This window comes from Danio rerio, chromosome 18, assembly GCF_049306965.1.
Source record: "Danio rerio strain Tuebingen ecotype United States chromosome 18, GRCz12tu, whole genome shotgun sequence".
Taxonomy (NCBI): domain Eukaryota; kingdom Metazoa; phylum Chordata; class Actinopteri; order Cypriniformes; family Danionidae; genus Danio; species Danio rerio.
Genome location: NC_133193.1, coordinates 42246621 through 42262622, shown reverse-complemented (window position 1 = coordinate 42262622; position 16002 = coordinate 42246621). Strand labels below are relative to the sequence as shown.

Sequence of the window (16002 nt, the reverse complement as noted above, 5' to 3'; positions counted from 1 at the left end):
AAATGGCGGATATGGACGAACTGTTCGGGAGCGATGGCGATAGCGACAATGAGCAACGAGGTACATTCATATAACACTTGGCATTAGAAAAGCTTTACTTTTGTGTGTTTTTAGTATGTTTCTATGAATAGGTTGTTCGTTTTGCGTTTAATCGTGAACGTTAGATGTAACTGTCGGCCTTTAGCAATGCCATCACATCTGGTAAATACGTTAGTTCTTAACGTTACCAGATTAACGTTGGTATGGAAAGTTATCACTCCAGATAATCAGTATTTGTTACTGTAACGTACAGCAGTAGCAATAATTATTACAGTGTCTATTATAAAATTGCTACGTTGTAGTCTAGATACGTTCGTGTAATTATTATTTTTTATTTAATGTAACGTCATAGATCTAATGTTACCTTGCGTTGTAACGTTATTGTATTATTAATATCACGTTTTAACAAACATTAACAACATTTATTGTTAAAACTGATATTTGATAAACATATGGTTTCTTATTTAAAGACATACAGTTCTACCAATGGCAGAAAATATATAAATAAGTAATCAAATAAATCATTAACTATCAGTGATTTAACTCACACATATGTAACATAATCTATTCTTACTATTATAATGTAGATACTTTTTTAATATATATATATATATATATATATATATATATATATATATATATATATATATATATATATATATATAAAATTATTATTTATTTTAGTTTTATTTATTTATTTATTACTGTTTGTGACAAATATGAAGTAAAAACAAATAAGGTATTTATTGTTTCCTGTTCTAATTTCAAATGTCATTTTAGTGAGTTGTTTTTTTTTTTAAGAGATTGTGGTGCGGTAGTTGTAGCTAAATCATATTCACAGGAATGAAAATGAACTGATTCAGATCAGTGTTTGAAGTGTCGGACTGTTAAGATTAATTTAAAATTAAGTGGTCTGCTGATGTGAATCAGCATCTCCAAGTCCGAGGCCATGGTGCTCCACCAACATAAGGTGGTTTGCCATCTCCAGGTTGAAGGAAAGTCGTTACCCCAGGTGGAGGAGTTCACGAGTGAGGGAAGGATGGAGTGTGAGATGGACAGGCGGATTGGTGCAGCGGCAGCAGTAATGCTTTCGATCTACCAGTCTGTTGTGGTGAAGAAGGAGCTGAGCCAAAAGGCAAACCTTTCAATTTACCAGTCAATCTACGTTCCTACTCTCACCTATAGTCATGAGCTTTGGGTCATGACCGAAAGGACAAGATTTCGGATATAAGCAGCTGAAATGAGTTTACTTCGCAGGGTGGCAGGCAGGGCACACCCTTATAGACTAGGTGAGGAGCTCTGTCATCCGGGAGGAGCTTGGAGCTCCTCTACATCGAGAAAAGTCAGCTGAGGTGGCTTGGGGATTTGTTCCAGATGCCTCTAGGACGCCAACCTAGGGAGGTGTTCCAGGCATCTCTCGCCGGCAGGATGCATCGAGGAAGACCCAGGACATGCTAGAAGGGACTATGTCTTATGCCGGAGGTGTTGGAGGAAGTGTCTGGGGAAAGGGAAGTCTGGTGTTCTCTCCTAAGACTGCTGCCCCCGAGACCCGGCCCCGGATAAGCGAATGAAAATAATAATGATGATGATGATGATAATGATGGTCTACTGATTATTTGCCGGCACAAATGTGAGAGCATTTAGTGACTTTTCCCCATGCATTATTAACTATTGTAAAATCGTTAATGACGATACTATTGTTTACAAACTACAGAGGCACCACTTGTATTTTGGACCCATAGTGTCGCGGTGCTACCGAAGTACCGGTAAAACGTGCAACTCTAATGGTTTAGAACCACTTGAGGGAGATTAAATAGTGAGGAAATGTTCATTTTAGTAAAAACTTTTTTTTTGGTCTGCGTTCTGTGTATAACTAAACAAAGTAACACGTTAGTAAATTATTACATCCATTCATGTGTTTTCTCCAGATTCCGGCTCTGGTTCTGGCTCTGATTCGGATCATGAGAGACCAAGATCTGCCAGTAACGCTTCTGGAAGTGAGAGTGCTCAAAGTGACCAAGATCATGATGAGGATGAAGATGAAGATGGCGGAAAGCCTAGCAATAAAGAGCTGTTTGGAGACGACAGTGAAGATGAGCACGGCAGCCAGCACAGCGGGAGCCAGCACAGCGGCAGCCGGCACAGCGGCAGCCGGCACAGCGGCAGCAGGCACAGCGGCAGCAGGCACAGTGGCAGCCAGCACAGCGGGAGCCAATCAGAGCGATCGGGCAACCAATCAGACGCCACCATGCACTCTGACAATGAACACAGCGGGTCTGAGGCCCATCGTGGTGAGCAGGATGATGAGGATGATGATGACAGAGGCCACAGGTCAGACGTAGGCAGTCCAGCCTCAGGAGCAGGAAGCCGCAGGTCGGACAGAGGAAGTGGAAGTCCAGGGTCAGAGGCGGGAAGTCCACGCTCAGAAGCTGGAAGTGGTCATTCGGATCCTGGAACCCCACATACAGATGGAGAGGGGTCAGGGAAAGATGCCCATTCTGGAGATGAGAAGTGGGGTGGAGATGGAAAAAGTGACCAGTCGGAGGACGAGGACAAACAGCAGAACTCTGATGATGAGAGGGAGCGATCTGATGAAGAAGGGGAGAGGCAGAAATCAGGTGAGGTCTATTAAAATGATCCAAATAATTCAAATATAGTCTGTGTTAGTAAATGCAAGGCTATTTATACAGTTGTACCGATACTAGTTGGCATGCACTGATACCATTTGTTTACCAATCCAATCTCGAAACCAACATTATGGTTATCGACCGATATAGATCCGATCCTGATACTGCAATATTTTTACATTTTTTGACATAATACAGTTTCTAAAGTTCTGTTGATAACATAATAATCAAATAATTTAGCTTCTTTAGTAACAATAACAGACCTATAGGCCTACTTTAAATGTCAGACGGCACAATCTAACTAAAAACATGATGCTTGCTGTAAACTAGGCTACATTATTTGAGCATCCGTTATGACATTGATATGATATGTTGTGGTCCAGCTTATGTTTCTTTTTTTATTATTAAGATTTTTCTTTGAAATCTTTAGTAGGCTACCACTATTGACCCTAATCGTTAGTAAAAAAAAAGATCCTTTTAGCAAAGCCTAATATTTTAATAAACTAGGCCAGTTTACCTAATGAACATTCCCTTGCCCAAACTCGCTGTGAGATGGAGAAAATGAAAGCACATCAGCTCAGAGGAAAAAAAATTAAATGCTCAAGACATCCAAGTATCAGGATCAGTGCTAGATGCAAATATACATAGAGTGCAAAGATAGTTTTGCTTTTATGTTTTAGGTGAATTTTTAATTTTATGTGGTTTTATATAATATATATTTTATTATGTATTTTAAGTTGCATAATGTTATGGGCTGTAATATATAAATAATACAACAGTAATATAAATGATAATTTTTTAATATTGTTTTACATTTAACATAGATTTATTTCTGTTTTAAAATGTCATGTAGCTGCTAGCTAAAGCACTTATTTTAGATGATAGTAATTATTTTACAGCTTTACGACCAATTTTGTGCAATATTTCATCACACCTGGCTTTTACACAATATTATAACTAAAATAATAAACTTTCTGATTTATTGAATCACCTTTATCTGTAAATGTTTGACTTCCACAATACATAAAGTGGGATATAAATTTGTAGAATAAGGGTGCTTTCACACCTACACTTTTGTTTCGTTTGTCTCGTTTGCCCAGTTAGAGCGGTTCGTTTGGCATATGTGAAACCAGCAATCCCGCTAGGATCCATGCCAAATCAATCGATCCGAGTTCGCTTAAATGAGGTGGTCTTGGCTCGATTAAACAAACTCTGGAGCGGATTGATTGCAGTGAGAAAACAATATGATCCGAGTGCAGTTACATCACAATGTTTTATGGATATGTAATAGGCATATGGCTATATGAAAAGAGAATTATGAGTAGGACGGGAAGTTTCGGGAGTCTCCCGGATGCCCGCAAATGAGTGATAATCTCCTGATAATATCGCATCTCCCTCCCGGTCCTCAAGTACGTCGCACACCCTTCTCACCCCTCCCCATCGCATCTCTCCTCGCTCTTCAGACACGTCGCGCACACCTTGTTAAACACCACCAAACCACCACCTAACCTAAAAGCTAAACGAGACTCTGCAAAATAAACCCTGACACTCTGACGAATGTAAGAAGAGTTTACTCACACGTGACTTGTTTAAGCTCTTTTGGTCCGTTTAGAAACTTTGTTGTGTGAAAGCGAACCGCACCAAGAGCAACAATGCAACACTTTTAATCCCTGTTTTGGACCAACTGAATCAATTCGTAAAAAAGCACCCTAAAAGTGGTGCAGGATTGACACCAAAACCTAGAAGACGTATTTGCTTTGATGTCCCTTTGAGATTTTCCTATGTGCTTTCATAATGAGGGCTATTAGTTATTATAGTTAATTAAAATAAAATCTGTGGTAAACAATGTGACAATACTTGGACATTTTGTTCTACAACATAACAAAATTGTGACAGAACAACACAACGGAACAAACTTCACAGATTTGCACCTCAAATGCTCTCATCTAGTTATTAAAAACGAAAACACGGCTAAACCTGAGAAAGAGATACAACCCCAAATCAGAAAAAGTTGGGGCATTTAACTAATTTACCTGATTACTAGCCCTAAATTGCTCTTGTCCCAACTTTTTTAACTGGCAGCAAAGTTGACCAGACAAAACATGAAAAATTTTGTGTTCATATTGTTTATATTTTGTGTTCATATTGTTTGCTATGAAATACAAGTCAAAGTACATTAAGGAATCCCTGCTTTCTTTTTTTATTAGAAATTTCCATACTTTCCCAACTTTTCTGATTTAGGCTTGTATTAATAATGTAAAAGCCATAAGTTGTTTTTTATTTCAGAGTCGATTAAGGGCAGTGACAGCGAGGATGATTTCACGCGCAAGAAAAAGAAAAAAATTGCTTCGGACTCGGACTCAGACTCTGATGCTGAAACACAGGGTGGTGAGTGACAGACGCTCGCTATGATTAAAACGCAGTGTCATACACTACACACAGCAGCTCTGTTGAACTGTTTGTGTGTTTGTAGGCAAGAAGCCTGCAGCAAATGATCTTTTTGGGGAGGCAGATGATATTTCGTCAGACAGCGATGCAGAGAAACCTCTCACACCTGGCCAACCATTGGTGAGACATTTACATGCTTAACTTCTGATTCAATTTAATCTGCTGGAAAGCAAATTTGATACATTTTTTTAAGATTTACACTGTAAAAAATGCTGGGTTCCACACAATCGGTTTGTGTTAGGGCAACATAAAGGAATTAAGTTAACTTATTAGTTTTTACGAATTTCAGTGGATCAAACATTTAACACAACTCAAGAATTGTGTTGCTTCAGCTCCATTTAAAGAAGTAGTTTGAAAAAACAGCAAATGTCAATTTTTAGTGTAGCTCAAGCCCTAACTAAACCATCTTATGTAGTAGATAGATTGTAATATGATTTATTTTATAATTGGAAATCAAGACACAATATGACAAGAAAAGTGTGTTGAAACATGTTCCTGCAGTGACAGACGCTTCAAACATTGTATTTGTCAGCTGTGTGTCCTGCTGAGTTTAGCTCCAACTTGCTTCAGCACAATTGCCAGGAAGTTTCTAGTATATCTAGTAAGAGCTTGATTAGCTGCTTCTGGTGTGTTTGATTAGGGTTGGAGCTAAACTCTCCAGGACGCCGGCCCTCCAGGACTGAGTGTGGACACCCCTGGCCTATACAGAAAAATACTCTGCCCTAAAACTATTGTGTAATGTGAATGAATTTTACAACAATACTAAGATTTTGGGTGAAAAGTGGTTGTTTTGGTCTTGTATGACCAAAGTGCAGGACCATAACGATTTAGCAAATTGTATATTCAAGCACTATATCTTATTATACAATATGTAATATGTAAATATTATTGAATTTCCAGCCAAAATAATTTCTGTGTGAATAGATTTTTCCCCTGTGCAAATTGTGCCATCCAATGGTTTGTCTAAATTGCTTTTTTTGTAACTTTACCGCACAGTAGTTTTATGACTATAGAAATGCATCTTGATTAGTAATTGATTAATACAAATATTTTTAATAATAACAATAACAACAACAATAATAATTCCTGCTCCTAACACGCGCTTTAGATTTACACAGATATTTTAATAAATGAAATATCTTGGTATAAAACTTGGTTTACCTAAGTATTAGCATTCATCCTGCCGCACGCGCGAATAAATTGAATCAATAGATGCGTAAACATTTTGACTTTACTCAATTCATTTGCATGTCAAATTTGTTTAATTCCTGCATCAAATTCACTTTACAATAGACTAGTGCCCAGTGACTCTAGCTTTGATGATAAATGGCTAACATGGATTTTACTGAGAGAGTAGCTGTGGTTTATGTGCCACTTCATTCGCACAAAACGTTCAACTCGCGCCGCTTCATTTACACAAAACGCTCAACTCGTGCCGTTTCATTTGCACAAAACGCTCAACTCGTGCTGCTTCATTCGTACAAAACGCTGAACTAGCGCCGCTTCATTCATACAAAACACTCAACTCGAGCCCTTCATTCGCACAAAACACTGAACTGGCGCTGCTTCATTTGCACAAAACGCTCAACTCGTGCCACTTCATTTGCACAAAACCCTGAACTCCTGCTGCTTCGGTCGTAAAAATGTTCTACTTGCGACGCTTCTTTTGCACAAAACGCTCAACTCGCGCCCTTCAGTCGCACAAAACGCTTAACTCGTGCTGCTTCATTCGTACAAAATGCTCAACTCGTGCCCTTCATTCGCACAAAATGCTCAACTCGTGCCCTTCATTCGCACAAAATGCTCAACTCGTGCCCTTCATTCGCACAAAACGATGAACTGGCGCTGCTTTATTTGCACAAAATGCTCAACTCGCGCCACTTCATTTGCACAAAACGCTCAACTTGCGGCGCTTCAACCGCACAAAACGCTCAACTCGCGCCACTTTATTTGCACAAAACGCTCAACTTGCGGCGCTTCATTAGCACAAAACGCTCAACTTGCGGTGCTTCATTCGCACAAAACGCTCAACTCGCATCGCTTCATTTGCGCAAACAGCTCAACTCGTGCCACTTCATTTGCACAAAATGCTCAACTTGCGGCGCTTTATATGTACAAAACGCTCAACTCACGCCGCTTCATTCGTACAAAATGCTCAACTCACGGCACCTCATTCGTACAAAACGGTCAACTCGCGTCGCTTCATCCGCACAAAATGGTCAACTTGCGCAGCTTAATTCGCGCAAATTGCATCATTCTCGCAAATCGTGACGCAGGCTTTCTAAACGCATTTTTTCATTGACTTAAGATTTAAGTCACTCGTGCTTGACGCTTCATCCGCGTGTGGTGAGAACACAGCATAAGTAACATAATCCTTCAATTTGCAGTTATACATTACAATGCACATTAATTACATTATACATTAATTTACAGAGATATTTCACCCTAATATTTATATTATTTTATCACTTACAAGTGCCACTTATTTTTAACCAGTTTGAGTTTCTTTCATCTGTTATACATTATAGTTTATAATGAAGATATACTAAACAATGTTTTGGAAAAGACAAACAGCCATTGACGTCCATAGTATTTTCACAATGATGTTTATGGCTGCTGAAATCCAACCATATTCAGAACATCTTGTTTTGTTTTTTTTTGGCGTTCAACTGAAGAATTAAATGAATAAAAGTTTAGAGCCACTTGAGCGTGAGTAAATAATGAGAAATGTTAATATTGGGCTGAAATGTCCCTTAAATGAATCTGCTGAACTGATTGCACAGGATGCAGATGACGGAATGGAGGGAGATCAGCCTGAGGAAGAGCCAGCTCCAGAGACGAGGATTGAAGTGGAGATACCTAAAGTCAGCACAGACCTGGGCAGCGATCTCTATTTCGTCAAATTACCCAACTTTCTCAGTGTGGAGCCCAGGTGAGCGAAAATCTACCTAAGAGCTGGAGGCAGTCACTAACTTCTCTAAACAAACAGTAAATCAAGCATCTGTATCTTCACAGGCCGTTCGACCCTCAGTACTATGAGGATGAGTTTGAGGATGAGGAGATGTTAGACGAGGAAGGAAGAACTCGTCTAAAGCTGAAGGTGGAGAACACCATCAGGTGGCGCTCTCGACGGGATGAGGAGGGCAATGAAGTCAAGGAGAGCAATGCTAGGATTGTTAAATGGTCTGACGGCAGGTGAGGAAACCTCTGGGCAGATGCTGATTAAGGCCTTGATCGCACCAAATGTGCTTTTTAATGTTGGGAGGCGCCTCTTTTGAATGGTTTGCTAATGGAAATTAGTGTTTTGAGCGCTCTGTGTAAGCAGTTGAAAAAAAGTAAACTCTGAGAGGAAAAAGCGCACTACGCCAGTTGCGTCTTTTTCATTCTCCAATTAAATGAAAGCAGAGGCGGGGTTTTCGTTGAGGTGACAGCAGTGTTTGTGTTGTTTAGATGACTAAGGAGACATTTAAAGATGGAGAAGAGACTAGTGGTCGTTGTTTTCAGTTATCCGGAGCTGTATGACTTCCCAAAACTTTCATTCTTAACAATATTATGTAACATTAAAATTATAACAATATTAATAGCAACGCTCGCACCCAATACGCAGCAGATATAGTCGTTGCCTCAGGGCCGGATTAACCAGCAGGCATTATGGACACAGGCCCAGGGGCCCGTGCGCACTTGGGGCCCCTGCGAGGTGGAGGGGGGGAAAATGCAGATTTTGGAGTGTCTATTTAGGCTAAGTGCAAATAGCACACCTTGTTGGAATAAACTAGTTAAGTGATTCATGCCCATCACCGTTTGATTGACAGAGACAACATAACTAAAGAGCACAATAGACAGCAGCATGAGTGGCGTAGCTCGTAAAGCGCATGGCAACGTTTTTTACACGATCAATCATGAACCTGGTTCAAATCCGGCGTCTGATTAACACGTTATTATTTTTTTCCCCACTACATATCAGATTTTGCCTACTCTTCCTCACGAGGAAGACAAGTAGGAATCATGAATAAGTGTGTGTATTATAGAAGACTCAGATTCATAGAACTGGATTGGAGAGGTGTTATATCCAAATCATATGCATTATAAGTTTGTAGAAGTTATACATTAAACAATACCCTTAAATATCCGTTTTTAGTGCTGCTTCAGTGAACTTAAACTAGTATATTAAAATCCATTAATTTTCACTAGTTGTATTGGTATTTTTTTTTAAGTTTGCTTTAAAGCTTTTAAAATAAGTTAAATCTTTGTGGATTAGAAATATATGTACTGTATATCATTTATTTAAAAAATCTGGGCAATATGTTGTAGATTAATTTTATTTTAAAACAATATTATATTCATCTTATTTGTCCATTCAACTATAGCAGTCAGGTAGGGGCCTAAAGGACATTGTGCCCAGGGGCCTTTAAATTCCTTATCCGGGCCTGCGTTGCCTAGCGACAAAAAAAAGCGCAGCACACTTCTTTTTTTTTTTTTTCTTTTCTTGTCAACCAAAAATAAAGGCAGTGCAGTGTGCCTTGCGTTTTCAGAATGGATCTGATAATCTGTGTGATCAGCCTCAAAATGCTCTAATGATTTAAAAAAAAAATTAACAGAACTGTGGAAATCAGCATCACTTTTGTGTTTCACAGCATGTCTCTGCACCTGGGGAACGAAGTGTTTGATGTGTATAAAGCTCCACTACAGGGTGACCACAATCACCTGTTCATCCGCCAGGGCACAGGACTGCAGGGTCAGGCTGTGTTCAAGACTAAACTCACCTTCAGGTGCGACACACATACACATATCCACAAGTGTGTTGTTATATCCCGGTGGGGACTTTCATACATAGTAATGATGTTTCTAATGTACAAGTTGTATATTCTTTTCCCAACCCCTAAACTCAGCTCTCACAGGACACATCTGCATATTTAATTAAAAAACAATATTTTGTATGATTTCTTAGCAATTTAGGTTCACACGAGTACACACGAGTCTGTGTGGATTCAGTTTTTCACTGCACAGACACACACAAACTTCACACTTCCTCTTTTTCTGCAGCTGTTGGACTACTATCAACAGTGTATAGTATTGGTAAAAGTCATGTATCAGTAGTTGGACGTTAGATGGGGCTGTTGGGTAATTTTTTACTAGGCAGCAGTTTGTTGCACAGAAATGCTGTTTTGCCTTTTTCTTTTATGAGTGCTGTCAAACATTTAATCGTGATTAATTGCATCCAAAAATAATAAATAAACACACTCTGTATTTTATATATACACTACCGGTCAACAGTTTGGGGTCAGTAGGATTTTTAAATGTTTTAAAATAAGATTATCCTACTCACCAAGGCAGCATTTATTTAATCAAAAATTCAGTACATATGGTAAAATTGTGAAATGTTATTGCACTATAAAATAAATAACTGTTAAAAATAGTTTTTAATTTAATTTAATCATTTATTTAATTGATTTTAATGATGAATTTTCAGCTTCATTACTTTAGTCTTTAGAGTCACATGATCCTTCAGAAATCACTCTAATATAAATTATTATTGTTGTTGTTGTTATTATTATTATTATTATTATTATTATTAATGATAATAGTAATAAAAGCAATAATGACTGGAGTAATTTATTTGAAACTACATACAATAAGTAATAAATAAATATTTCATAAATAAGTATTTATTAATTTATCTTTCTTTTTTTTTTACATTTAATAAATGCTGCCTTGATGAACAGAATAATTTTATTTAAATCATTAAATCAAATTAATAATAAAACAACTGACCCCAAACTTTTGACCGGTAGTGTAAAACATTTTTATCTAAACAAATTATATATAAATATAAATGTCATAATTTTAATTTTGTACAATTTTGTATTTTAAGTATGTTTGTATGTATATATGCATAATAAATATACACAGCGCACACACTTATATTATGTAAAAACAAACTTTAATTTTAGGGGGCCGTTCTTTGTACGTAGATTACTCAATTAGCTGACGATTTGACACTCATCATAGAGTTGATGTCATATCAACAGTTCTGGTAGCTCAAACCTGCTCAGGAGCTGGCTTATTTTCTATAAACAGGATTAGATCAGGTCTTTTCAAGCAAAGGTAATACTGAAACTATGCACCAAATGCTGATATTTTCTTACTATAGTAGTTAAATATAGTTTCAGCTTAAGTTATAAAGTAAAATATATATATATGTATATACTTACAACCTATGCAATCTGCAGTCTGCAATTAAAGTACAACAACTGTCACAGGGTTGTTCTCCCCATAGGGTTCAAAGATAACATTTATTAATATGGACTTTTTAGTTACAAACTATTTTTAGATACTGTCCCAGCTTTAGTACAATTTGTGTATGATAATAGTGTGCATATTCGACCTTTATTTTTTAAAGAATAATAATTTATGCAGTCATGCACGTGTTATGACAGCTAATATGCCTGTGATTTGATGCTTGACAAAAGTTGCAGACACCTTTACCGATATCAAAATGCTTTTGTAATGCATCATTAATTTAAACATCCTGTTAATTCTTACGCCGATTAAGAAATTTTAATAGGCTACTATTATACAGAAAATCCGCTCTAAATATAAAATTTAAAAAGTTGCTAAATACTCTTGACACATGAAAGTGTAAAGCCTGCAGCCCATAACAAATTTTAAGTTAAACCCTGCAGCCCATAACAAATGTGTAAAGTTATTGTGTTTCATATTTAACAATTTTATGTAATTTTGCTGACATGGATAATTGAATATTAATCAGATGATGTCATTACGCTGCTGTGCCATCAGCCAATTGTTGGATTGCTGGTCATGATTTTGAGGAACAATAGATCTGTTCATCACAACAAGCGAGGTATGAAGAACAGACCCCTAGTGCAGTTAATCATGAATAACTCTTTGTCAGCACTTATTATTATTTTAATTCAAATGAAACGGAAACAGAACAGCTCTGGTAAAAATCACGTAGTACTTGAATAGGTACTTGGTTTAAATTTGAATTTACTTACTAAATTACATTAGGCTGTGTGAGGTTTTGTTGAACAGAAAACTGAATTCTGAAGGATGCTGGGAAATGCAGCTATTTCCCTCCATAGTATTTTTGTTCCTATTATGGATGTCCATGGCTTGCTTTTTCTAACATTCATCAGAATATATTGTTTTCTGTTCAACAGAAGAACAAAAATCATAAAAGTTTAGAACCACATGAGTGTGCGTGAAAGGGTGGGAAAACATTTCAGTTTTGGTTGAACTGTCTCTTTAAAACCTGCTTTAAATCCAGTTTGTAGCTGATGGGATTCAATAATATCCAGCTGCAGGCCCGCAGAACCACACACGTTTTAGGCACACACAATCTGGCACACACAATCTGGCACACACAATCTAGGCAAACCATATATGGTTACGACGGTTGTTAATGTTATTAAAGTCTTTTTGAACATTGTCATGGGCGAAGCAGTGGCGCCGTAGGTAGTGCTGTCGCCTCACAGCAAGAAGGTCGCTGGGTCGCTGGTTGGAGCCTCGGCTCAGTTGGCGTTTCTGTGTGGAGTTTGCATGTTCTCCCTGCGTTCGCGTGGGTTTCCTCCGGGTGTTCTGGTTTTCCCCACAGTCAGACATGCGGTACAGGTAAATTGGGTAGGCTAAATTGTCCATAGTGTATGAGTGTGTGTGTGATTATGTGTTTGGATGTTTCCCATAGATGGGTTGTGGCTGGAAGGGCATCTGCTGCGTAAAAACTTGCTGGATAAATTGGCGGTTCATTCCGCTGTGTCGACCACGGATTAATAAAGGGACTAAGCCGACAAGAAAATAAATAAAATGAACATCGTCATTGATATATTTTTGATACATATGGTTAATAGATAGTGTAAACAATAAACAATAGTGTTTACTTCACTTTATTTCACAAATATAGCGATTGAGACGGGTGAATGGGAAGCGTTGTTTCCGAACGACATTCAATATAATTGACTGAACAGTTTTCTATCAGTCATAATAGACGATCAGTCATTGTCTGACAATAATATGGCAGGTACTCGTTTGCTGGCCTTGCTGAATGATCTAAATTGAACAGGTTTAATTTATATAATGTATTCATTTATAGTGAATGAAATAATAGCAAGTTAATATAGGCAATAATACATTTTATATGTAATAAACATCTTTTTACATGTAACATGCATAACACTATATTAATATTTTACTCAAGCGATTTAATAGTGTTTATTTGCTTAATTTTCTAATAACTTTTTAATTAATGATTTCCCACATTAAACACTGTAGTAGTTTATAGTAAGCAATATATTGTTTTTAAACCAAAATTTAGCAATAGAAACAAATTAACTATTAATAATTAATAAAAAAGTAAATGTGTATATATAACTAACTGCTGTGACAGTTTAGTATAAGATAATAGATTATAATCAGATAATCAGTTAAGATAATCAGTTTTTAACTATGTTATATATTGTTTAAATGATTAACTATAGTAGGCTAATTCATTTTAATGTGACATTATTGTTTTTTTTATATTTTACAACAAAGTGATTTTAACCAAGTATGATCAGATTAAGATCCTGAATTAGTTTATTACGCTTAATGCTACAATTAGACAGTCTATTATGTGTTCTTTGTTTATGTGGACACATGAATAAAGTCATAAGTGTCTTTAACCAATTATTTTTATTTACATATTTGAGTTCAGAAACGGCAGAGATGTTAAAATGATCTTTACGGTATAATAATAATAATAATGACTGAAATGGAATTTGTAAAATTCAATAGGTGGTGATAATGCTATAGGAGTTAGTTAGTTATCATATATGGTTCGCCTAAATGGTGTGTGCTAGATTGTGTGTGTCTAAAACGTGTGTGGTTCTGCAGCTGGATATATCCCGATGGATTACTTAAGTCAGGTGAGTTGTTGAACAGCCACAAATCTGCCAGCAGAGGTCTCTCAGGATCCACAAATAACATGGACATCACCATTTCCTACAACATGAGCATCAGGATTTGAGTTTAGGGCTCTTTTGTGTGTTGAATGGAAAGTACATATTTTTCAGTTTTTCAGAATTACAAGAAAATACATGAAGCATACAAATAATACACATTGTGGTAATTCTAACATTTTTTTAAAATTCTAAATTATTCAAGATTGTGTATTTCTATTGCGATTGTGTGTCTCTGACCTGCTTGTTGTGTGTTTGTAGACCTCACTCCACAGACAGCGCCACACACAGGAAGATGACGCTCTCTCTTGCCGACCGCTGCTCAAAGACACAGAAGATCCGAATTTTGCCCATGGCTGGCAGAGACCCAGAGTCCCAGAGAAATGAGATGATCAAGGTAAAACACACACACTCTTTTCCTTTTTCTCATTGGAGCTTACCGCAAGACTGATGGAAACACAGATATAGAAACGCTGTAAGACTATATTCTCCTTAATAATAATCTCCTTCCTGAGAAGCTGGAGATTTAGGGTAGGAACTAGGTCATAAAGATGTCCTGGGAAGGATTTTAAGCAGTATGTTTTGAAACTTCAAAGAAAACCTTGCATACAGGCATACACACTCAGCTCTAGTCATTTCATTTCTGAAAATACTCTTGTAAAAATCTGAAACTGCATTCACAAGTTTATCATACCACTAAGAGTTCTCCTAACTAGTAGTAAAACTTTATCTTGGGCTGCATTTACTCTGCAGATCTTGACAGTCAATTCCAATTTTGTGTCTATATCTGATTTTTTGACGACCCACTTACGTCATCTTTAAACATGACTCCTATTCAATTGACTGCATTTACACTGTACGCAACAAAGATGCAATGACCAGGGAAATAAAGAGCGGGCGCTGATTGACGGCTAATAATACGAGCGCTCTTTTTTTTCATTCCTCTATTTAATCTGTTCGCAGGGTTTCATTTTTTTAAAAGTTGTTTTGCTATAGTTTATGGCGGAAACGTTTTTATTTGGCCATCTTCTTTTAATCTAGATTCAATCTAAATCAAGGCTGTTTTAAACCAGTCTGTATTTTAATGACATTTCCATGACGTGATTTATGCCCATAACGCATGACATTGCTCTCACTCTGATGTTTCACAGATTTAGGAGCTAGTTTTAGCACTATAATATTTTGTGAAATACTCTTAAAGCAAAATATAGGAGTCCTAAATTTAGGATTGACATGGTCGCTATTTTAAAGATTGTTTTTTCCTAAATCCCTAAACCAGCAAGTTAGGAGCTACTTTAAGCTTAAGATGTTTTGTGAACACGGGCCCTGATAATTTATTGCATAAGACAGCAGGCATATAACAGACTTATCAGAGTCTGAAGATCAGGCCATCTCGGTTCACAGCACTTTCATACACACATACACACAGAGTAGATCTTGGCTGCAGTTTTTCCTATGATTTGAGCCCTGTTATCTAAACAGATTGTCTGAAAACTGAAGTACTGTAAATGTGTGTGTTTTTTTTTTATCAATTTCTTCTCTCTCGTTTATCTGACCAGAAGTCTAATGTCCAAAGAGCCAGATTTGATATCAGATGAACAGCCATAAGTCAGACACAGACACCATTAGACAGCCCTGCTAGAGTTGGAGTGGTGATAGTGTTCTTTTTTTTTTTTTCCCTCTCCGCTGTCGCCACTGCCTCGCATGGTTCAGGATTGGTAGAGCTACGCATCCATGAATTGGCTCTTCAGTGTTTGAACTCTCAGTAAAGATTAAATCACACTGAACTGAGCTAAACTGAACTGAACTGAACTTAAACACTAAAACCTGAACCACACTGTTCCAGTTACTGAGCCACACTGTTCCAGTTACTATGACCATTTATGTGAAGCTGCTTTGACACAATCTACATTGTAAAAGCGCTATACAAATAA

At 37.2% G+C, this 16002-nt stretch overlaps 1 protein-coding gene across 1 annotated transcript in view; it reads left to right on the top strand.

Annotated features, from left to right (window-relative positions):
* leo1 (LEO1 homolog, Paf1/RNA polymerase II complex component) overlaps positions 1–16002 on the top strand; it is a 29098-nt gene continuing 13096 nt past the window's right edge. The window contains 8 exon segments of the mRNA NM_207067.1: positions 1–60; positions 1968–2657; positions 4953–5054; positions 5140–5234; positions 7898–8046; positions 8130–8309; positions 9749–9883; positions 14330–14465. Of these exon segments, the coding sequence (NP_996950.1) occupies positions 3–60; positions 1968–2657; positions 4953–5054; positions 5140–5234; positions 7898–8046; positions 8130–8309; positions 9749–9883; positions 14330–14465 (1545 nt within the window). The 5' untranslated portion in view covers positions 1–2.